A 24,429-nucleotide genomic window follows, 5' to 3' on the forward strand; every position below is an offset into this window, starting at 1 on the left:
CAAGATAGTCAGGGACCCTGTACTGATATATGTTACAGATGCAGTGACGAAAACGTTTGCAAAGCGCCCAAGATTAAGAGTTTCAAGATGGTAACCACAGAGCATTAAGCCAAGCATGGGGGCCCTTCTAAGCCACATGCCCACGAAGCCAGCCCTGCCAGAAGTAAATGTGCTCAAACTCTTTGCTGATACTCAGAAGCGAGGGTCAACAAGAACTGGGCTTCTTAGATTCAACCAAACACCAGAAGCATTTAGGGAGAGGCCTGGGCAGAGCACAGCATAACTGAGGGACTGCAGGCTCCAAAACAAAAGCCCATCATTAACTCAATTTGTGAGAAGTATCAGCATTTGTTAACCAAAACGCAGTTGCCAGACATTCCCTAAAAATCTTTTCTTCCTTCTAGTCTACCTCAAAAACAAACGCTTTAGAATTCACGTCATCAGGAGACTTTGCCCAACTGAAATCCGTAAGCAAAAGGCTAGTTGGGGCCTAGTGTCTGCTGGGCACAGACCCACTTCCCATCAGCACTTGGTGAAGGAGCAGAGCAGACTTCAAATAAACTGCCAAATAGATTCTGAGTCTCAGGGACTTTTGAGTCTTCAAAAGATGACTGGGGCTTGTGGCCCTGAAGGTGCCCTTGAAGTGACACTAGGGGGCGGAGTACCAGGGTGCCTGGAAACCCATTTGTGGTCACTTGATGAAACACTGGATGGTGAAGGTCACCTCAGTGCTCAGGGTCAGGACATTACAGGGCGGGAGGCTCAGGACACAACACAGTTCTTTCTATCCAGGCTTCTCCTTAACAGTCATGTAGCAGAGCCAAGTCCTTGAGCGCGTGGGAACATCAGTCAGCCTGCTCCTGGCACCTGATTTCTTGACTCAAGAAGCAGCAAGGTATTTACATGAAATACACTGTAGAAATTTCAACTGCATTCCAACAGCTTTAACACCAAGCTGGAAGGAACGCAGTGAAGAGGGAGGGCTCTGGGGTCACAATCCCAGCTTATTACTTGTTAGCTGTGTGAACTTGGGGAAATTACACAACCTCTCTGAGCCTTGGTTTAATGCATTACACGTGGAAAGCACTTACATTATCTGGCACCATAGCAAGTGCTCAATAAATGTTAACTGATCTTACCCTCATAACTCCTATGCTTAATTCCCTCACCCCCCCAGCATGCCTACAAGCACCTGGCTTAGGCGTCCTTCAGAATGCAAGCTCCCAGAGGGCAGGAATCACTTCCCCATGTGTCCTCTCTCGGGACTCGTTCTACAAGTCTGGAACAATAGAAGGTCGAGAACCAGAACTACTGCTTTATATCGCAGTTCCTGCTTCATGGTCTGGATATTTTTTTTTTTTTTTTTACATGGATGACCACAACAAAAGCAACAATGATTGCAATTACCAAACATGAAACACACTCATACTATGTCATAATATTGACATTCAGTCCAGTAATCCTCCACTGTAAGGTCTGGATATTTTTTAAACTTTTTTGATAAGAGAACTGTTTATTGTGTTCCCATTATTTTTATCTTATGATTTGTTAATAAAAGAATATTTACATTACTGACTAATCCAGTTGCAGTTAAAATTTAAAAATATGTGGCCTATGTCATTATTTTGTACATAGTCAGAACATACAAGTTATAATGTTCATAGTCATTCATGGTCAAAAACAGCACCCTTTTAAGACAATAGAACATCAGATGAAGTCACAACTGTGCCTTCACGCCTCCTTTTGAATGGGCTCACTTACAACTTAGTAGAACCTGAGAGCTCTGTGTACATCAAGAGTTTCTGTTCCTGGTTGGTTGATTGCTTGGTTTGCATCCTGCAAATGGTGATGGATGTGTGCTGATCCACCTACCTTCTCTCACCTGATCTTCCCCATTGACACATATTTTTATAATGACAGGTATAGCCTGTGACCAAGAAACTAGACCAGATTCATCAACCTATACAAGGAAGAAAACTAGAACCCTGGCCTTATTATATCCCAAACCCGATACAGACGTGCAATGATCATTATCTGACAATTAGCATCCAAGACTAATGAAGCACATTTAGTTGTCACATTTTCAGGCCTAGCTTTGCATTTTAGTTCACAGTGAAACAAAGAAAAACACATGAGAGTGAAACCTACCAGCAACCCAAGCAGCAGAGAGAAATCTACCAGCAAGCCAAGGAGCACATCAGAGGCAGCCTCTTCCTCCTGTGTCTACCCAACTGTCCTGCCACAGGTTCCTGTAGAGCCACCTGCCTGCCAGCCCTACAGCCAAGGGGATCCCAGCTGGGGGCTCATCAGCTCTGAGTTTCAGGGTCATGCGCAAAGCAGGGGTCCCATAAATATTTGTTAAATGGATTAAAGAAAATATCCGAAGGTGGTTTTATTTTTATAGGTATTAAGCTATCCTCAAGAGAGTCTTGTGACTTCCTGCTTGCTGGTGACACTCTAAATCTTTCCATATACTGAGACTAATTAAAAGGTAGTCCAGGGACTTCCCTGGCGGTCCAGTGGTTAAGATGACGCCTTCCAAAGCAGGGGGTACGGGTTCGATCCCTGGTAGGGGAGCTAAGATCCCACGTGCCTTGGGGCCAAAAAACCAAAACATAAAACGGAAGCAATACTGTAACAAATTCAATAAAGACTTTAAAAATGGTCCACATCAAAAAAAAAAAAAAAAAAAACTTAAACAAAATAAAATAAAAATTAAAAGGTAGCCCATTATTTACCACTGAACGGTAATAGCCATTCCACAGGAGGTATAATAATATCAGCAACATAACCACATTATATTAACATTCTACATCTGAAAAGCAACATGCTGTTTATAAATCACTTTCCCTCCATTGTCTCATGTAATCATCAACAGCATTACACAAAGCATAACATATTTTATTGCTGTTATTTTGATGGCAGAAGGGGGGAAAAGGTAAAATCCAGGCCAATCAACATGAATCGGTACACAAAGAATATTAAACCGAAAGGAATCTAGAAGTTGATCTTATCCAACCTTCCAGGAAAACATGGTAGACACGTTTTTCATTATAACTTTACTATTTTCTCCTACCTTATTCAAAAAGCTCCACACTTTGTCTTACTAATTCTACCTGTAAGAAGAGAGACAGAAAGAAAGATGCTGGTACTGCCCTTTGAACAGCAGCAGAATCTTTACCTACAGACCTGACAGGTGTGCACATGGCCTCTAAAGCCCATCCTGAAAACGCGAAAAAGGTATGTGGCCTGCCAAGCAGATTCCCTCATCAACCGGAAAACCAAGATTTTTTATATTTAAATGGCCACCCAGCCTAAACAAATAATATCTTGACAATCTTAAAGTTAAGAGTAAAAGATACATTTTGCATTCCCCAGACCAAAACACCTAATCCAAACAGATTTTATCTTGTCTTACTTTAGAAGCTGGAGAGGAAAGAAGAATTGTCCCTTCTGTCTCATATTCATTCAATTCAACAAATAAAGATTGGACACAGGGCGATACATATAATTATTTAGGATAAGCAAGTTACCATTATTTCCCTAAACTGAAATCAGTGAAAACCCTATCCACCTTATCTGTCACCTCTAATTGAGAGCACTTCTTTTAAGTTAAAAAAATCAACAGCAGCCTCTAAGATCAGAGAGCTTCATCAATTGTTTTAATATCTGCAATCTTAATGAAAGCTGTTAAAAACAGCACATCTACGTTTCTCTCATTTCTCTTCCTCTCCGCTCTCCTCCAAATGAAAAAGGTTAAATGATGACATCCAGCCTAAAGAACAATGCATACACACACACACAGCTCCCTCTTCCAGCTTCCAACAGCAACGATAAGAAAGTCGAACACTGATTAAAAAGAAAAAAGAAGAAAAGATGGCACACAAATTATTCCTGTCAAGTGCATGGACAGGGTACTTACTCTAGTCCACAAGCTCAACAAAATCCGAAGAATCAAGCTCAGAATGAAAGGAGCATATTTTCTCTGGAAAGTAAGTAAAAGGACTTGGGAACTGATTTTTAAAATGAGATCCCAGACAGAGTCAATGAAATTGATTTTCATTTTTTAGAAATTGGTTTTTAATAAACCCCATATAAACATTATGTACGAGCAAATGAATCCGTCTGAAAGGCAAGAAGGAAGGAATGGTGTGTGGAACATCATTTTCTCTGAGAGCTGATAAGCAAAACGTAAACACAGAAGACCACCTGAGGAGGGTTTCTTCTTTTAAACTTCATGTTTAAGGATTTCCTTAAGTCTTTTCACAGCGGATATTTGGCACCCTTATAAGAACTGACTTATTGCCTTTAAGAGTTTTTTTTCTCACCGCCAGTGATGAGCCAAGTGATTTTTATGGGGCTGTTTCACTGCACTTGTGGATTTTTTTAAAAAGCATAGATAAGGTGACAAAATAATGATTTTCCAAAAATAGGGTGTATGGGGGCATGGCAGGTACAACAAAAAGGCCATGTCGAACTTGGGCCCATTGATTCTGATACAAAACTGTTAGGAAACTGACAAAGAAATAATCTGCTTTTAAGGTAATCCAGGGCCCACCAACATTCCTCCACCCACCCTTAAGACTCTCCATCAGGAAATTAACCTGAGTAATTAAACAGAGTCTTCCAATTTTTTTTCCCCATGCAATTTGCAAATTTAAAACTCACCCAGTAAATAAAATAATAAAATACCAGAACTACTTGAGTTCCTTTTTAGAAACTACTTAAGAATCCAAAATTAGCTTTCAATAATATAGGTAAGGGCAGCCCCTTCCAATTAGGTAATTATCCTCAACAAACTTTGGCTTTAACTCAGGCAGACTGCAAGACAAAGCCATGGTACTGTATGTGATAAGACAAGCTACAAAACAATCAGTTATTTGATTCAGAAAATAATCTTTAAGAAACATCCAACAACTCTCTTAACCTACATGGCACTTTGTATTTTAAAGAACCTCCTAATCAGATAACCCCCTTAACAGGCTCCCGTTATGGGCAGATAATGTCCCTTTATCACAAAGACAGAGGAAGTTACTGACATCAACAAATGAACAAAACAGAATTTGAACTCAGAATTTTTGACTCCCCTCGATTCACAAGGTCATGCATTAACTGCAGTAACCACCCCTCCCCACAAGACCACCAAACCAGGAACCTTTAGGGGAAATAAGCCCAAGTACAAAATAACATTACAAAACCAGTCCTCGTCCAGCGTTTCTTGACTATGAAAGCATTCACAGTCTTTCTTAGTACAGAATTAAGTGTAATTCCTAGAAGGCACTGGCAAATCTCTGCCAGGCCAATCTGCAGTCAGAAACCAACTGCATGGGTTCAACAAGAGGACAGGACGGTCAATGTTTTTAACCATCTACTTCAACTCTGCATTGCAATTGCGGTTGCGGCTAACAAGGTAAACCTGGTAATTGTTTAGGATCGAACACAGCCAGGGTCAATGAGGATCCCCGTGAACACAAACATGCAGCTCTGGGGAAATAATTTCTGGAACAATACATGGTGCTTGCATAATTGCACACACACACAAAACAAGTGCTTTTTAAAGTAATGTTCAGTCCCAGCATTGTGCTGACACTTTTCCCACCTAAACTTCTCAGCATAAACCTGGCCTAAAAGCACAGGTGGGATCCAATTCGTGCACAGGGTAAAAGCGGCGTGCATCCAAGGCAGGAACGGTGAGGCAATGCCTGCCCCTACCCAATCCCTTCTACCCAGGCTGCGATGTAGATTAGTCCCGTCTACTTTATGGTAATGTGCTTTTAAAACCTCGCGGCGACCGAGGTCATAGCTTTAGAGATCTAATAACAACCAAATGACCGGAGCTGCCGGGCACTTAGTAAGCCATTCTGGTTATGGCTCTTTAATAGTACCTGGAGTTCTGCTAAAGGGAGAGGGGGAAACTCCTGCTTCCCGGAAAAGAAAAGTCCTCTGCGGGAGCGCAGAAGGAAGCAAGGAACCCGAACGCGGGCAGGGGACGCCCAGCCGCCGCGGCCCCATCTCTCCGGGAGCGCCCGCGCGCCCCTCGCCCCACAGCACAGCTGGCCCGGGCCGCACCTTTACCTGTCAGCTCCACCACCCCCTCAGAGCTGCGGCCCCGCCGTCTCGGCTGCCGCCCCTCCGAGTCCCAGCACAGCTCTAGAGCTTGCTGCGGGAGAAAGAACCCCAAAGGCATCCCATCCCAAAGAAAGAAAGCAAAAAGGCTGTTCCTCCAGGCGGAGGGACATCGGGCACGTCGGGGTCGGAGAGGCGACACGCCACCCCTGCCCCGCACCTACCAGATAATCCATGTACAGAAACGCCTCAGTTATCCGGAGATCAGACATCCGGCAGCCTAGAGCATCCGGAACGGCTCCGAACCCGGAAAAAAAAAAGCAGCGTCTCCGGCTGCGAGCGAACAGCCCCTGAAAAAGCCAGCAACAACGAAAATAGCCGAGAGCACCCGAGGAGCCGAAGATTACACAAGGGGCGCGGCGATTGGCCGGATGGGCGGGCAGAAGGAAAAGAGAGCTCTCATTGGCTGCAGCGCCTATAAAAGGCAGGCCACTGCGGGTGGCTGGGGAGAAGCGCGGGAGTTGCCGGGCAGCTGGTTCCTGTGAGGAGGGACGAGGGGGCGGGGGCTAGGGCGGCGCGGGCGGAAGAGCGCAGGGGGAAGAGCGGAAAATCAGCCGGTGCTGTTGCCGCCCTAATTCTGTGTGCCTCCGTGGTCTCCAAGTTGGGTAAATCGGAACCGAACTGTACACCAGTGCGAGGGAGCCTTAGTGTCTCCTCCCATCACCCAGTAAGAAGCTCGCGCTGAAACGTGGGAGGTGTAGTAGCCACAGATACTTGATGCTCCTCTCCGGAGCGATTTCCTGAAGGCCCTGTGGCCTCGAGACTGCAGGGCAGGGGTGGTTGGAATGTGTAAGAGGGTACTCTGAACAAGCAAGCATGTGACTCGGGGGCGGCCCCTCCCCTCCTTCAGGATGTGAAGCGAAGGCGGACAGCTCCAGCCTGATGTCCCTGGGGGTATATAGAAGCCCAGCTCGGCCAGAGGTAACCCAGGAGAGGCCCTTTTATCAAGACGCTAGATTGCCCCAGAAGAAGCCACTCCCCACCGACGTGAAAGGAAAAGAAAAAAAGTTGAGGGACTGCATAAGTCGGTTGTAGACTTGAGACTCTCGGGAAGCATCAGCTGGTCAGTTCTTTGCGTGCTTTGTGTCCTACACTGTGCACAAATCTATTGCCCCTGAAGAAAATGAGCAATACAATAAGCGATCTGAAAAGACCCGAGTAATACTGTTTGTGACCCAATGTCATTATAAGATTAAAGGTATCTATAAGCAGGTGCACTTGAGATGTGTATTTCCTGGTAAATAATGTGGAAACTAGCATTGGGGTTTCAATATTGCTTTCAGCTGAGAGCGAAAAAGCCTGAATCAGACAAGAATCAGGATAAGATCACCCAAGCCTCTAGGTTTTGAAGATTTAAGCTATGAACAACTAGCAATGCCAGACACACCTGTCTTATCAGGCTCAGGTGACTGAAGTGTGCTTGCCCACCCCTCAGCGTTTGAGGAGGATGAGGGATTGCTCTCACCGGTGTTAATAATTAAGGCTTCCATACAATAACCTTTCAAGAGTCAAACTTCATCAGCTATCTTTTTGAAGAGGCTGCCTGCCTGTATAAATGTTGTTTTAGGGGTTGAATTTTTATTTTCCCCCAACTTAGCACCTGACTCTTTTGTATCTTCAGGAACAAATTTCCATAAAATAAGCTTACCTGGGGCTGCCAAAACAGTTCTGTGAGATAACAGTGGAATTCACCCTAGATATGCAGATAACCCAGAAGGGAGGGTAGCCCTTTAGAGGGGGCTCCACATTGGTGAGCCACATGATTTAGGGGAACTCATCTCTCTGAACCTGTTGCCTCAGCTGCAAAATGAGAATAACTATAGCCAGAAGGTTTTTTGAAGGAATTAAAAGCCTATAAGTATACACACACTTAGTAGAGAGCTTGATTTTGTTAATCAATTTACAGACAAGTGTGTGTGTAAATAAATTATACTTCTGAAGAAATTACAGTGAGTTTTTGCCTATGCAGGAGCTAACTAGACTCAATAGCATCAAGCCATTAGATCCTATTTTAATTTGGTATTGACATGATGTTTGGTTTAGGTTAGGACACGTGTAGGTTTAGAAGAGATTTTTGACCTGGATTCTGGAGGTTATGATCTACCACAAACCTACAGCACAAATGGTTGAAACTAATTGCGTAAGTTAAAGATCTCTCAAACCTGCTAGCAAAGTAATTCAAATAGACAAGGAAGTGTTTGATTTTTTTTCCTTTCTCTCTATGAATTAGCATATCACAAATAAGATAAAGGGTTTGAGTTAGCAAAGAGACACCTTTTGGTCCACTGTCTTACTGATAAGTGATGTCTTGACTACTGTCAAGTGAGGCTCTTGAAAGGCCTGTGAGTTTCTATGCAAGGGAAGATGACCATTCAGGAGCAGTTGGCTTCTGCCTTTCTTTAAAAGCTAACCTTAGTAAAGAAAAAGAATCCTCAACAGAAGGTCATCAGGATAAACATAGTTCATGCTACCTCTAAGAATGAGTAATCAGGGAAATGAACTTTTCAAGGAAAAGTTCCAAAGGCTACACTGTAGTTCTCACCCTGTTCCACACCGTTTGCATATTCATTCTAACTGGCACCAAGGAAAACTTTGTGTTCAGTGTGATGTATTAAAAGAATCTTGTCTTTTGGAAAAGGATCCTTGTAAAAACCTGAAGCTTCAGAACTCCATGTGGAGCACATTTTCCCAATTGTTAATCTTCTGGGGAGTTAATGTGTGCACCCTTGTGCAGAAGAAAGAGGCTAATTTATGTTGGTATGAACAGATAATACACTGCCTGCTACATGAAGCTGTGGTCTTAGGTGATAGTTGGCAGCAGTAATCACCCCAATGCATGCTTTTAAAAAAAGTGTGGAGAAGTTAGAATGAATGCATTCAACCTACCCCACTATACGCCAAGTAACAGGCTGCAGTGTAGAATAAGGATCTCCTTAAGGTAGTACTGCCTTTGCTCTCAGTAAAAAGGACCCTCTTCCAGATGCCTAAAAAAACATGTTATAAGCTCATGAGGCAGTTTCATCACTACACAGGTTCTGAAGAAAGAGGCCATCACTGCTGCTTGTCAAGAGCAAGGAGCAATTCTTTTGACAACCTATACTCCACAATTCCATAAATATGGCTAGCTAGCCAGAGTTCAAGGAAATTTTTAAGTGTTACTTGTAGGAAACAAAAACAAATGCGTTTTTGCAACTTGGTCTCCCAAATTCTACCATCCAGAGTAACCAATATATCAGTGGCTATTCCCATCTACTTTTTTTTGTTGCTGTTCATTTCTTCGATATATAATAACCTACAGAAGAATACTGTCTTTACTAGTTTTATCATGCACACTCACTTCATATATTAAATTCACCATATCATGAAACTCTCTATAAATGTTTAATGGCTATATAAGACTACTGTATAAATGTACTATGTTGACAAATCCTCTTAGATATTACTGCTATAAACATTGCAGGGAATGTTTGCTTATAAAATCACTCACATCTCTTTATCCTAGACATAATTTCTTGCAATGCAATGACTGGTACAAAGAGTATATGAGCATTTTTAATACTCATTTTTGCACTACCTTCTGGTCTTCTTTCCCCTACCCCAACTCCAAAGTAGGGAGTGCTTATCTTGCTGCATTCTTGCCTTGATTGATTGGGTATATTATTCCTTAATAGTTGAGAGGTGGTATCTTTTATAAGAATAACGCTTAAGCCATGGACACTCCTTTTTCAGAAAAAGTAAAGGTGTCCAGACACTGAATTCTCCAGTGGTCACTGAACACATTGAACATTTACTGCCTCCAGTAACTCCTGTGACTTTAAAATTCCCTCAGCCCTTTCCCCCTCAAGTGGTGGCCTTGACCCCTCATCTCTAAGTTAGCCTACTCCCCTTTCTCTGCTTCCTAACCCTTCCTAGTACCACTGTGTCCTGAAAGATGAACCTCAGAGCGGGGTGACCCCACAGGAAGCTGTTAACAGAACTTGGTTCATGAACGGAAGACATCAGAATGAAGTTGGGAGAGCAAGGACTTATTCTAAAAAGATAACTCACCTCTTCCAAAAAGTATTTGCTGGGTCTTGGAGTATTAAAGCAAGATCAGGCATTTAAAATGAAGAATCAGGGGGGACCTTCACAACGGCAGAGGAGTAAGACGTGGAGATCACCTTCCTCCCCACAAATACATCAAAAATACATCGACATGTGGAGCAACTCCTACAGAACACCTACTGAACGCTGGCAGAAGACCTCAGACTTCCTAGGAGGCAAGAAGCTCCTCTCGTACCTGGGTAGGGCAAACGAAAAAAGCAAAAACAGAGACAAAAGAATAGGGACGGGACCTACACCAGTGGGAGGGAGCTGTGAAGGAGGAAAGGTTTCCACACACTAGGAAGCCCCTTCACTGGTGGAGACGGGGGTGGTTGGGGGGAAACTTCAGAGCCACGGAGGAGAGCACAGCAACAGGGGTGCGGAGGGCAAAGCGGAGAGATTCCCGCACAGAGGATTGGCGCCGACCAGCACTCACCAGCCCGAGAGGCTTGTCTGCTCACCAGCCAGGGCGGGCGGGGGGCTGGGAGCTGAGGCTCGGGCTTCGGAGGACAGATCGCAGGGAGAGGACTGGGGTTGGCTGCATGAACACAAGCTAAAGGGGTTAGTGCACCATGGCTAGCCAGGAGGGAGTCCGGGAAAAAGCCTGGAACTGCCTAAGAGGCAAGAGACCATTGTTTCGGGGTGTGTGAGGAGAGGGGATTCAGAGCACCACCTAAACGAGCTCCAGAGAAGGGCACGAGCCGCGGCTATCAGCGTGGACACCAGAGACGGGCATGAAATGCTAAGGCTGCTGCTGCCGCCACCAAGAAGCCTGTGTGCGAGCACAGGTCACTCTCCACACCTCCCCTCCCGGGAGCCTGTGCAGCCCACCGCTGCCAGGGTCCTGTGATCCAGGACAACTCCCCCGGGAGAACACAGCGCGCCTCAGGCTGTTGCAACATTTCGCCACAGGTGTGCCCTGCATTCCGTACCTCTCCCTCCCCCCGGCCTGTGTGAGCCAGAGCCCCCTAATCAGCTGCTCCTTTAACCCCATCCTGTCTGGGCGGGAACAGACGCCCTCAGGAGACCTACATGTAGAGGCAGGGCCAAATCCAAAGCTGAACCCCAGGAGCTGTGCGAACAAAGAAGAGAAAGTGGGGCTTCCTTAGTGGCACAGTGGTTAAGAATCCACCTGCCAATGCAGGGGACATGGGTTCGATCCCTGATCCGGGAAGATCCCACGTGCCGCGGAGCAACTAAGCCCGTGTGCCACAACTACTGAGCCTGCGCTCTAGAGCCCACAAGCCACAACTACTGAACCCAAATGCCACAACTACTGAAGCCCACACACCTAGAACGCGTGCTCCTCAACAAGAGAAGCCACTGCAATGGGAAACCCACTCACTGCAACGAAGAGTAGCCCCCACACGCCGCAACTAGAGAAATCCCACACGCAGCAACAAAGACCCAACACAGCCAAAAATAAATAAATAAAATAAATAAATTTCTTTAAAATTAGAAAAAAAAAAAGGAAGAGAAAGGGAAATCTCTCCCAGCAGCCTCAGGAGCAGCAGATTAAATCTCCACAATCAACTTGATGTACCCTGCATCTGTGGAATACCTGAATAGACAACGAATCATCCCCAAACTGAGGCGGTGGACTTTGGGGGCAACTGTAGACTTGGGGTTTGCTTTCTGCATCTAATTTGTTTCTGGTTTTATGTTTACCCTAGTTTACTATTTAGACCTTCTCATTGGTAGATTTGTTTTCTGATTTAGTTGCTCTCTTCCTTTTTTTTTATATACATATTTTTTTTTCCTTTTTCTCTTTTTGTGAGGGTGTATGTGTATGCTTCTTTGTGCAATTGTGTGTGTATAGCTTGGCTTTTACCATTTGTCCTAGGGTTCTGTCTGTCCATTGTTTTTTTGTTGTTGTTGTTGTTTTTAGTATAGTTTTTAGCGCTGGTTATCATTGGTGGATTTGTTTATTGGTTTGGTTGCTCTCTTCTTTCTTTTTTTCAATTACTTTTTAATTTTTTAATTTTTAATATTTTTTTATTTTAATAACTGTATCTTTTTTTTTTCTTTCTTTCTTTTTCTTCTCCCTTTTCTTCTGAGCCGTGTGGCTGACAGGATCTTGGTGCTCTGGCCGGGTGTCAGGCCTGAGCCTCTTAGGTGGCAGACCCGAGTTCAGGACATTGGTCCACCAGAGACCTCCCAGCCCCATGTAACATCAAACGGCAAAAGCTCTCCCAGAGATCTTCATCTCAACACTAAGACCCAGCTCCACTCAATGACCAGCAAGCTACAGTGCTGGACACCCCATGCCAAACAACTAGCAAGAAGAGAACACAACCCCACCCATTAGCAGAGAGGCTGCTTAAAATTGTACTAAGTTCACAGACACCACAAAACACACCACAGGACGTGGTCCTGGCCACCAGAAAGACAAGATCCAGCCTCATCCACCAGAACACAGGCACCAGTCCCCTCCATCAGGAAGCCTACACAACCCACTGAACCAACCTTAGCCACTGGGGGCAGACACCAAAAACAACGGGAACTATGAACCTGCAGCCTGCGAAAAGGAGACCCCAAACACAGTAAGTTAAGCAAAATGAGAAGACAGAGAAATATGCAGCAGATGAAGGAGCAACATAAAAACCCACCAGACCAAACAAATGAAGATGAAATAGGCAGTCGACCTGAAAAAGAATTCAGAGTAATGATAGTAAAGATGATCCAAAATCTTGGAAATAGAATGGAGAAAATACAAGAAACGTTTAACAAGGGCCTAGAAGAACTAAAGAGCAAACAAACAATGATGAACAACACAATAAAGGAAATTAAAAATTCTCTAGAAGGAATCAATAGCAGAATAACTGAGGCAGAAGAATGGATAAGTGAGCAGGAAGATAAAATAGTGGAAATAACTACTGTAGAGCAGAATAAAGAAAAAAGAATGAAAAGAATTGAGGACAGTCTCAGAGACCTCTGAGACAACATTAAAAGCACCAACATTCAAATTATAGGGGTCCCAGAAGAAGAAGACAAAAAGAAAGGGACAGAGAAAATATTTGAAGAGATTAGAGTTGAAAACTTCCCTAATATGGGAAAGGAAATAGTCAATCAAGTCCAGGAAGCACAGAGAGTCCCATACAGGATAAATCCAAGGAGAAACGTGCCAAGACACATATTAATCAAACTATCAAAAATTAAATACAAAGAAAAAATATTAAAAGCAGCAAGGGAAAAGCAACAAATAACATACAAGGGAATCCCCATAAGGTTAACAGCTGATTTCTCAACAGAAACTCTGCAAGCCAGAAGGGTGTGGCAGGACATATTTAAAGTGATGAAAGGGAAAAAACTGCAATCAAGATTACTCTACCCAGCAAGGATCTCATTCAGATTCGACAAAGAAATTAAAACCTTTACAGACAAGCAAAAGCTAAGAGAATTAAGCACCACCAAACCAGCTTTAGAACAAATGCTAAAGGAACTTCTCTAGGCAGGAAACACAAGAGAAAGAAAAGACCTACAATAACAAACCCAAAGCAATTAAGAAAATGGTAATAGTAACATACATATCGATAATTACCTTAAATGTAAATGGATTAAATGCTCCAACCAAAAGGCACAGACTGGCTGAATGGAAAACAAGACCCTTATATATGCTATCTACAAGAGACCCACTTCAGACCTAGGGAAACATACAGATTGAAAGAGGGGGGATGGAAAAAGATATTCCATGCATATGGCAATCAAAAGAAAGCTGGAGTAGCAATTCTCATATCAGACAAAATAGACGTTAAAGAATGTTACAAGAGACAAAGAAGGACACTACATAATGATCAAGGGATCTATCCAAGAAGAAGATATAACAATTGTAAATATTTATGCACCCAACATAGGAGCACCTCAATACATAAGGCAAATGCTAATAGCCATAAAAGGGGAAATCGACAGTAACACAATCATAGTAGGGGACTTTAACACCCCACTTTCACGAGTGGACAGATTATCCAAAATGAAAATAAATAAGGAAACACAAGCTTTAAATGATACATTAAACAAGATGGACTTAATTGATATTTAGAGGAAATTCTATCCAAAAACAACAGAACATAGTTTCTTCTCAAGTGCTAATGGAACATTCTCCAGCTTAGATCATATCTTGGGTCAGGTATCAAGCCTTGGTAAATTTAAGAAAATTGAAATCGTATCAAGTATCTTTTCCGACCACAATGCTATGAGACTAGATATCAATTACAGGGGGAAAAAAACTGTAAAAAAATACAAACACATGGAGGCTAAACAATATGCTACTAAATAACCAAGAGATCACTGAAGAAATCAAAGAGGAAATCAAAAAATACCTAGAAATAAATGACAATGAAAACACGACAAACCAAAACCTATGGGATGCAGCAAAAGCAGTTCTAAGAGGGAAGTTTATAGCAATACAATCCTACCTCACAAAACAAGAAACATCTCAAACAAACAACCTAATCTTACACCTAAAGCAGTTAGAGAAAGAAGAACAAAAAATCCCCAAAGTTAGCAGAAGGAAAGAAATCATAAAGATCAGATCAGAAATAAATGAAAAATAAATGAAGGAAACAATAGCAAAGAGCAATAAAACTAAAAGCTGCTTCTTAGAGATGATAAACAAAATTGATAAACCATTAGCCAGACTCATCAAGAAAAAAAAAGGGAGAAGACTCAAATCAATAGAATTAGAAATGAAAAAGGAGAAGTAATAACTGACACTGCAGAAATACAAACGATCATGAGAGATGATCAGCAACTATATGCCAGTAAAATGGGCAACCTGAAAGAAATGGACAAATTCTTAGAAAAGCACAACCTTCTGAGACTGAACCAGGAAGAAATATGAAATATAAACAGAACAATCACAAGCACTGAAATTGAAACTGTGATTAAAAATCTTCCAACAAACAAAAGCCCAGGCCAGATGGCTTCACAGGTGAATTCTATCAAACATTCAGAGAAGACCTAACACCTATCCTTCTCAAACTCTTCCAAAATATAGCAGAGGGAGGAACACTCTCAAACTCATTCTACGAGGCCACCATCACCCTGATACCAAAACCAGACAAAGATGTCACAAAAAAAGAAAACTACAGTCCAATATCACTGATGAACATAAATGCAAAAAACCTCAACAAAATACCAGCAAACAAAATCCAACAGCACATTAAAAGGATCATACACCATGATCAAGTGGGGTTTATTCCAGGAATGCAAGGATTCTTCAATATATGCAAATCAATCAATGTGATAAACCATACTAACAAACTGAAGGAGAATAACCATATGATCATCTCAATAGATGCAGAAAAAGCTTTTGACAAAATTCAACACCCATTTATGATAAAAACCCTCCAGAAAATGGGCATAGAGGGAACTTACCTCAACATAATAAAGGCCATATATGTCAAACCCACAGCCAACATCGTTCTCAATGGTGAAAAACTGAAACCGTTTCTTCTAAGATCAGGAACAAGACAAGTTGCCCACTCTCACCACTGTTATTCAACATAGTTTTGGAAGGTTTAGCCACAGCAATCAGAGAAGAAAAAGAAAGAAAAGGAATTCAAATTGGAAAAGAAGAAATAAAACTGTTACTGTTTGCAGATGACATGACACTATACATAGAGAATCCTAAAGATGCTACCAGGACACTACTAGAGCTAATCAATGAATTTGGTAAAGTAGCAGGATACAAAATTAATGCACAGAAATCTCTTGCATTCCTGTACACTAATGATGAAAAATCTGAAAAAGAAATTAAGGAAAACACTCCCATTTACCATTGCAACAAAAAGAATAAAATACCTAGGAGTAACCCTACCTAAGGAGACAAAAGACCTGTATGCAGAAAACTAAAAGACACTGATGAAAGAAATTAAAGATGACACAAACAGATGGAGAGATATACCATGTTCTTGAACTGGAAGAATAAAAATTGTGAAAATGACTCTACTACCGAAAGCAATCTACAGATTCAATGCAATCCCTATCAAACTGCTGGTGGCATTTTTCACAGAACTAGAACAAAAAATTTCACAATTTGTAGGGAAACACAAAAGACCCCGAATAGCCAAAGCAGTCTTGAGAAAGAAAAACGGAGCTGGGCGAATCAGGCTCCCGGACTTCAGACTATACTACAAACTACAGTAATCAAGACAGTATGGTACTGGCACAAAAACAAATATAGATCAATGGAACAGGATAGAAAGTCCAGCGATAAACCCACACACATATGGTCACTTTATCTTTGATAAAGGAGTCAAGAATATACAATGGAGAAAAGACAGCCTCTTCAATAAGTGGTGCTGGGAAAACTACATGGACAGCTACATGCAAAAGAATGAAATTAGAACACTCCCTAACACCATACACAAAAATAAACTCAAAATGGATTAAAGACCTAAATGTAAGGCCAGACACTATCAAACTCTTAGAGGAAAACATAGGCAGAACACTCTATGACATAACTCACAACAAGATCCTTTTTGACCCACCTCCCAGAGAAATGGAAATAAAAAAATTAAACAAATGAGACCTAATGAAACTTAAAAGCTTTTGCACAGCAAAGGAAACCATAAACAAGACGAAAAGACAACCCTCAGAATGGGAGAAAATATTTGCAAATGAAACAACTGCCAAAGGGTTAATCTCCAAAATATACAAGCAGCTCATGCAGCTCAATATCAAAAAAACAAACAACCCAATCAAAAACTGGGCTGAGTAAATAAATAGACATTTCTCCAAAGAAGATTTACAGATTGCAAACAAACACATGAAAGGATGCTCAATATATATAATATATATTATAATATATATATATTAATATATAATATAATATATAATATATATTATAATTATAACAGAGAAATGCACGTCAAAACTACAATGAGGTATCACCTCACACCAGTCAGAATGGCCATCATCAAAAAATCTACAAACAACAAATGCTGGAGAGGGTGTGGAGAAAAGGGAACCCTCTTGCACTGTTGATGGGAATGTAAATTGATACAGCCACTATGGAGAACAATATGGAGTTTCCTTAAAAAACTAAAAATAGAACTACCGTACGACCCAGCAATCCCACTACTGGGCATATACCCTGAGAAAACCATAATTCAAAAAGAGTCAAGTAGCACAATGGTCATTGCAGCTCTATTTACAATAGCCAGGGCATGGAAGCAACTTAAGTGTCCATCGACAGATGAATGGATAAAGAAGATGTGGCACATATATACAATGGAATATTACTCAGCCATAAAAAGAAACAAAATTGAGTTATTTGTAGTGAGGTGGATAGATGTAGAGTCTGTCATACAGAGTGAAGTAAGTGAGAAAGAGAAAAACAAATACAGTATGCTAACACATATATATGGAATCTAAAAAAAAAAAAAAAGGTTCTGAAGAACCTAGGGGCAGGACAGGAATAAAGACAGAGACATAGAGAATGGACTTGATGACATGGGGAGGGGGAAGGGTAAGCTGGGGCAAAGTGAGAGAGTGGCATGGTCATATATACACTACCAAATGTCAAATAGATAGCTAATGGGAAGCAGCCACATAGCACAGGGAGATCAGCTCCGTGCTTTGCATCCAACTAGAGGGGTGGGATAGGGAGGATGGGAGGGAGACGCAAGTGGGAGGAGCTATGATGATATATGTATGTGTATAGCTGATTCACTTTGTTATACAGCAGAAACTAACACACCATTGTAAAGCAATTATACTTCAATAAAGATGTAAAAAAAAAAACAATGAAGAATCAGAGACTTCCCTGGCAGTCCAGTGGTTAAGACAGTGCACTTCCAAAGCAGGGGGCATGCGTTCAATTCCCTGGTTGGGGAACTAAGATCCCACGTGTTGCGCAGTTTGGGAAAAGAAAAAAAGTCACCACTTAAAGTGGTAAATAATTATACCAGGAAAAGATAACTAGACCTCACAAGCAACCACTATTCAAACCTCAAATACGAATCTATACAAACCCCTCCCAATACCTCCCCAGGATCATTTAATCTCTTAGACACAGTACTGCACTGCTGATTGTTTTAGTTTCCTATTGACACTATAACAAGTTAGCACAAACTTAATGAAAACACAAATGTATTCTCTTCCTGTTCTACAAGCCAGAAGTCCTAACTGAGTCTTACTGGGCTAAAATCGTATGTTGGCAGGACTGGTTCCTCCTGTAAGTGCCAAAGGAGAATTCCTTCCTTGTCTCTTCCAGCTTCTGGTAGCATCCTTGGCTTGTGGCCATATCACTCCAATCTCTGCTTCTGTGGTCACATTGCCTTCTCCACTTCTGTAATCTAATCTCCTTCTGCCTCACTTTTTTTTAATTAATTATTTTTTAAATTTTTGGCTGTGTTCAGTCTTTGTTGCCGCGCAGGCTTTCTCTAGTTATGGCAAGTGGGGGTTACTCTTTGTTGCGGTGCACGGGCTTCTCGTTGCGGTGGCTTCTCTTGTTGCGTAACACGGGCTCTAGGCACGCAGGCTTCAGTAGTTGTGGTCTGCAGGCTCTAGAGCGCAGGCTCAGTAGTTGTGGTGCACGGGCTTAGCTGCTCCGCGGCATGTGGGATCCTCCCGGACCAGGGCTCGATCCCGTGTCCCCTGCATTGGCAGGCGGATTCTTAACCACTGTGCCACCAGGGAAGTCCCCTCTGCCTCACTTTTATAAGGACAATCGTGATTGCACTTAGGGCCTACCCAGATAATCCAGGATAAGCTTCCCATCTCAAAATCCTTAATTTATCACACCAGCAAAGTCACTTTTGCCTTATAAGGTAACATTCACAGTTTCCAGGCATTAGAACCTTATATCTTTGGAGCCATTATGCAACCTACCACACTGATCTTATGCAGAAAACACAAATACTTCCATGAAAATCTAAAGTGACAAGCACAATTTACTAATGCCTAAGAAACCAGAATATTTGGAATAAACTATCAACTTCATAAAGAATTTAATTATTTAAAACTTTTTGATGCAGCCTTATGGTCTTTTTCAACTCTCTTTCTGTAGCTGTTACTTCTCATCTGGCATTTTAAGTTTATCTTCCCAAACCGTGTCATCTTCCTCTATTATACTTTTTAAAAGATAGCCTCATTGAGATACAGTTTTACAATCCACCTATTTAAAGTGTACAATTAAGTGGTTTTTAGTATATTTACAGATTTGTACAGCCATCAGTCAATTTTATAACATTTTCATCACCTCTAAAAGAAATTCTGAACCTTTTAGCTATCACCTTCCACCTCCTACCCCCCAGAAACCATAATCCACTTTCTGTCTCTATAGATTTCTCTCTTCTGGAATTTCATATGAATGGAATTGTGATGTAGTACATAGTCTTTTGTGACTAGCTTTTTTCACTTTACATAATTTTTTAAAGGTTCATCCATGTTGTAGCATGTACATTCCTTTCTATGGCCAGATAATATTCCATCGTATGGATATACCACCCTCCATTTATCCCTTCACCCACTTATGGACATTTGGGTTGTTTCCACGTTTCAGCTATTATGAATAATGCTGTTCCTTTATTATACTTTTGGTTTCCATTTTTTGATGATCAATATTAACTTTTTCTTCAGACCTGTTCCTCTCATTTCTTTTTTTTCCTCACCACTAGCTAAACTTTCTACTTCACAGTAATAGTTTTAGACAAGTTTTTCTAGAACTGGTCAAATATGAATGCTATTTCCTCCCTTTAACATTTTAACTGAGTTCTTATAAGGAATTTTATCTGCTTCTCATTGTCTGATTAGTCCTTCACTCACCACATCTTTTGAACTCCATTAGTCAATTTTTTTATTCTAGATAGAATGTTGAAAGGGTAAAATCTCTGAACATATTTTAATTGCACAATGTTTATGTTGGTTTTGAACCTTCTGTGGGAAGAAATGTCTGAATTGCTTTATCCTGCATGAAACAATAGTATGCTAAGTTCTTTGAAAGTCTTTGAATAACCAAGATCCTAAGCCCTCCTTGGTAGCCAGATTATTAAAAAAAAAAAAAAAAAAAAAAAAATCAAGATGATAAACCAGAAGAATCAGCTATGTATCTTCAACTGTAAAATACTCATTGTTCCTTGATAGTGGTTTATTTCAGAGGGTTAAGTAATGCCCTTTGAAAAATAAAGGTGTTTTCGAGACTGAGATGAGCCACTTGCTTACTCATATTGGAAGATCAATTTGGCTTTAATAACCAATTTGCATTGGATTAGAAATCTGTTTTAACAAAACAGATAACATGTTCTTTCTTTTTTTTTTTTTTAATGCTTTGGAATAAATTTAAGAAGAAAGGCACATAACTTACATCTTAAAATTTACAAAATCTTACTGAAAAACATAAAACAAGATCCAAACATATGGAAATAACCAAGATAATAATAACAACAACTAGCACTAATACAGCACTTATATGGCGGATATCATAGTAAATGTTTACTTATGGTTTTGGGTGGGAATACTTAATGTCACCCAATGTCCTTTTTCCCTAAATTAATTATAACATTTCCTTAGTGCACCCAAATCAACAAAGAACATATTAGAACCTAGAGTCCAAGGTAATGAAATGTAATATATTAATTTCCTAGGGACCCTAATCATGTTACAAAGATCTAGCTATTTCTTAAAAAAAACAGAAAAACAAACCTGTTTTACAAACTCTGGAAACCAAACTGACATGACTTCCGTCCTTCCCTCATGAGACCTGTGACCTGAAAAGCTCAGTCGTAGCTTTTACAGACTCATGGTTGGCAGTTCATATCATTCTTGTCAATGATATACACTGTTCTCATTGTTTCATTTTTCTGAATTTCTTCTCTTCCCACCTGACTTTGTAGGAACTGTGTTTCATGTTGGTGCAGGTTGAGGCCCTCAGGGAAGCAAATGCTGAGACAGAGTTAGAAACGCAGAAGGGTTATTAAGATATAATACCTGTGATAGAAAACAGTTGCAGGACTGGGCGGGGCTAGGGGGAGGGTACCAAAGAACACTGCACACACCTGACAAAGTCTGTACCAGCCTTGCTGGGAACTCCCAAGCAAAAATTGCCCGGGAGAAGAGTTCATGCTGGGCAGAAATGGCTAGACCCTTGTACAACCACCTTGCTTAGTCATTGGGTGAGGGCAACCCCAAGAAGAGAGAAGCCCAGGAAAAGTACAACCTAGGTTCCAAGGCTGAAGCAGAGCCTGAAAGAGCTGACAGATGGAGACTGTCAGCTAATCACACGCCAGGCAACTGGGCAAGTCCTGTATTGAATGTTGCATGTCCGTATCAGCCACAAGGGTGTGTCTGAACCTCCCTAAACAGCCTGGCTTGGTACGTTGTGGGTAGCCCTCACACCATTAAAGACTGGTGGGTTGCTAAGTGTATGGACTTCACTATTTACTACAACCAACCGTGTTGTCATTGTGTCACTGCCTGAGCATACCTTGTAGTACCTCCTGAGGTGGTCAGCCCTGAGAGTAGAGAGAAAAATTGACAAATCCACCTGACACCATTAAATCTCACAGCAAAATCACAGATGAAATGACGTTCTCAATACCACATGTTAAGTTGTTGAGGTGTGGAATTTCCTTCCCTAATTGCAGAATATCCCTTTCCCCCTTAGACTGCTGTAGAAGTAATAAGACCAACTCCCCCACCTCCATTTGCCAGTAAAGGAATAAGAGATCCACGAAGACAGAATTAGATACATCAGCTTAGGAGAGAGCAGCTATTTTGTAAAATAGATAGTGGATAGAGAAGTGGCAATTAACATGGCAGAACAGAGGAAAAGCTGACACGTTAAGCTCTAGAGTGGAGAAAGCCAGCAAGAAGCAAGCCGATTCCTGCTGTGGAACTCCCACCAGCGCAGGAATAAGCAGCACCTGATTCTGAACTGAAAGACTGAAAACACAAAACAGCTGTGAGTCTTAAAAAGCTCACTTGAGCCCACCAACCTGCCGCGCTCCAGAAAGTCAGCTCACCACCCCACTGGTGCCCTAAACAAAGACCAGAGCGAAAGTTTACTCCTGAGGTTAAACTGGAGAGGGATCGGACTGAGAGACACCAGGTAAAACCTAAAGGCCAAGAGTAAATTCAGCAGAGCTGGAAGAAAGCTGAAGAAATCACCAAAAAGACAAATGAGAAGCAGTTGAACAAAGAAAATTAGCATATCAACCTTGAGGCCTAATACCCAATTAGGTATTTCTAGACAGACAAAGAAAAACAATGGCAGTGGTGGGAAGAAAGTATCAAATAATTCTAGCAAACATTTCACAGCCCAGACTATGCATTTCCAGACTGAAAAGCCCACAAATGCCCAAAACAATGAGTGAAAAAAAGACATATTACCATTAAGGAAACAACAATGTTAAAACCTTCCCACAGAAGCACTGTGCCAGACGGTTTACCATCAAGTTCTACCAAACATTCCAGGAAGAAAAAATTCCAACCTTGGAACTGTTCCAGAGTTGGTTTCTCCTGGGACCTCTCTCTGTAGCTGGCAGATGGCTGCCTTCTCCCTGTCCTCACATGGTCTCTCCTCTGCTCACACACACCCCTGATGTGGGTCTCTTCCCTGTGTCCTAATCTCCTGTCTTTATAAGGGTTCCATCAGATTGGATTAGGATCCACCCTGAATGCCTCATTTTAATTTAACTTCCTCCTTAAAGGCCGTATCTGCATATCCAATCACTTTCTGAGGTACTGGGAGTTAGAGCTTGGACATATGAATTTGGGGTTGGGAGTGGGCAATTCAGCCCATAACAATATAACCGGCTGGCAATCTAAGAATAAAAGGGAATTTATTTATTGTGAAGGATATTTACAAAAAACTTACGCAAACATATTTAATGATAAAACATTTAAAAGTCTTTGCTTTAAAGTCAGGAAAAAGACAAGGGTGCCAGTTATCACTGCTTCTGTGCTACGTTTTACCAAAGGTCCTGGATAGAATGCTGTCCAGACAAAAAGTATAAACAATAAAGATGGAAAGAAAGAAACTGCTCATCTGCAGATTGCGGCTGTGGGTAAAACACAAAGCTACATATCAATTACTAAAGTGAAAATAAAATCTTGTTACTCCTTAAAAATCAATACAAAATTGTGTTTCTAGGTACTTAGCAACAAAGTTAGGAGATGTATTTAAATATAACCTTTAGGGACTTCCCTGGTGGTCCAGTGGGTAAGACTCCCTGCTCCCAATGCAGGGGACCTGGGTTCGATCCAGTTCGGGGAACTAGATCCCGCATGCATGCCTCAACTAAGAGTCTGCATGCTGCAACTAAGAAGTCCACATGCTGCAACTAAAGATCCTGCATGCCACAACTAAGACCTGGGGCAACCAAAATAAATAAATAAATATTTTTAAAAATAAAAATAACCTTGAAAATAGACCTCTTAAAAACACCTAAGAATAGTTCTTACAACTGATACCAACCAGGGTTCTTGGACTCCCTAATCAATAGAATTGATAAGAGGCCAGATAAGAAATTCAGGCAAAGCTTTATTAGGACTCATGCTGTAGCACGAGGGAAAAAAACAAGTAGCATTTTCCCTTGCTCACTCCCTGAGGCCGGGGGTGAGCTGGTTCCCCATATGGAGTGAGGGTAGGGGTGGGTCCAGGGGTTGCATCGGAGGGGTAGCTTGCCCGCCCCCCCTTGATGGTGCTGTGTGCAGGGTTCATGCGTAGTACCCTGCTTTTGTTCCCGGCTCCTCCCAACCTGTCTCACAACTGTGAGATTTTGAGAGAAATATAAAACTTGAATACATATGATGTTCATGGATGTGAAGACTGTTGTAGAGATGTGACTTCTCAAACTGATTTATAGATTCAAAATAATAACCCTCAAAATCACAGAGGACATCAAATAGTAATACTCCTTAACTACCCTTAATCTGTAGAGAGTGAATGAAGCACTTATGCATATTTATATGCTGGCATTTATCATACTGTTTTGTGTATAGTTGTTAACAGTATAGATGCTATAGCCAGTCTGCCTGGGTTTGAATCTTGGCTTTACCTCTTTCTAGTTCTGTAACTTCAGGCATGTTATGCAACTTTTCTGTAGCTTATTTACCCCATTTTAAAGGTAAGGAAACAAATGCCTACATCACTGAGTTATTAGGATTAAGAGTTAATGTTATGCACTTAGAACAGTGCCTGGCACATAGTCAACGTTATGTAACTGTTGGATGCTGCTACCGTTTCTGTTCTCTCTCCCACTTGGCTGAGTTCCT

At 41.5% G+C, this 24,429-nt stretch overlaps 1 protein-coding gene across 1 annotated transcript in view; it reads right to left on the reverse strand.

Annotated features, from left to right (window-relative positions):
- The window catches only part of ARL15 (ARF like GTPase 15), a 416,961-nt gene extending 410,550 nt beyond the window's left edge, over nt 1–6,411 (reverse strand). Inside the window, exon 1 of the mRNA XM_068535336.1 lies at nt 6,291–6,411. Coding sequence (XP_068391437.1) covers nt 6,291–6,338 — 48 coding nt within the window. The 5' untranslated portion in view covers nt 6,339–6,411. The remainder of the gene's footprint in view (nt 1–6,290) is intronic.
- Between the last annotated feature and the right edge of the window lie 18,018 nt (nt 6,412–24,429).

Source organism: Eschrichtius robustus, chromosome 2 (assembly GCF_028021215.1).
Source record: "Eschrichtius robustus isolate mEscRob2 chromosome 2, mEscRob2.pri, whole genome shotgun sequence".
Classification (NCBI taxonomy): Eukaryota; Metazoa; Chordata; class Mammalia; order Artiodactyla; family Eschrichtiidae; genus Eschrichtius; species Eschrichtius robustus.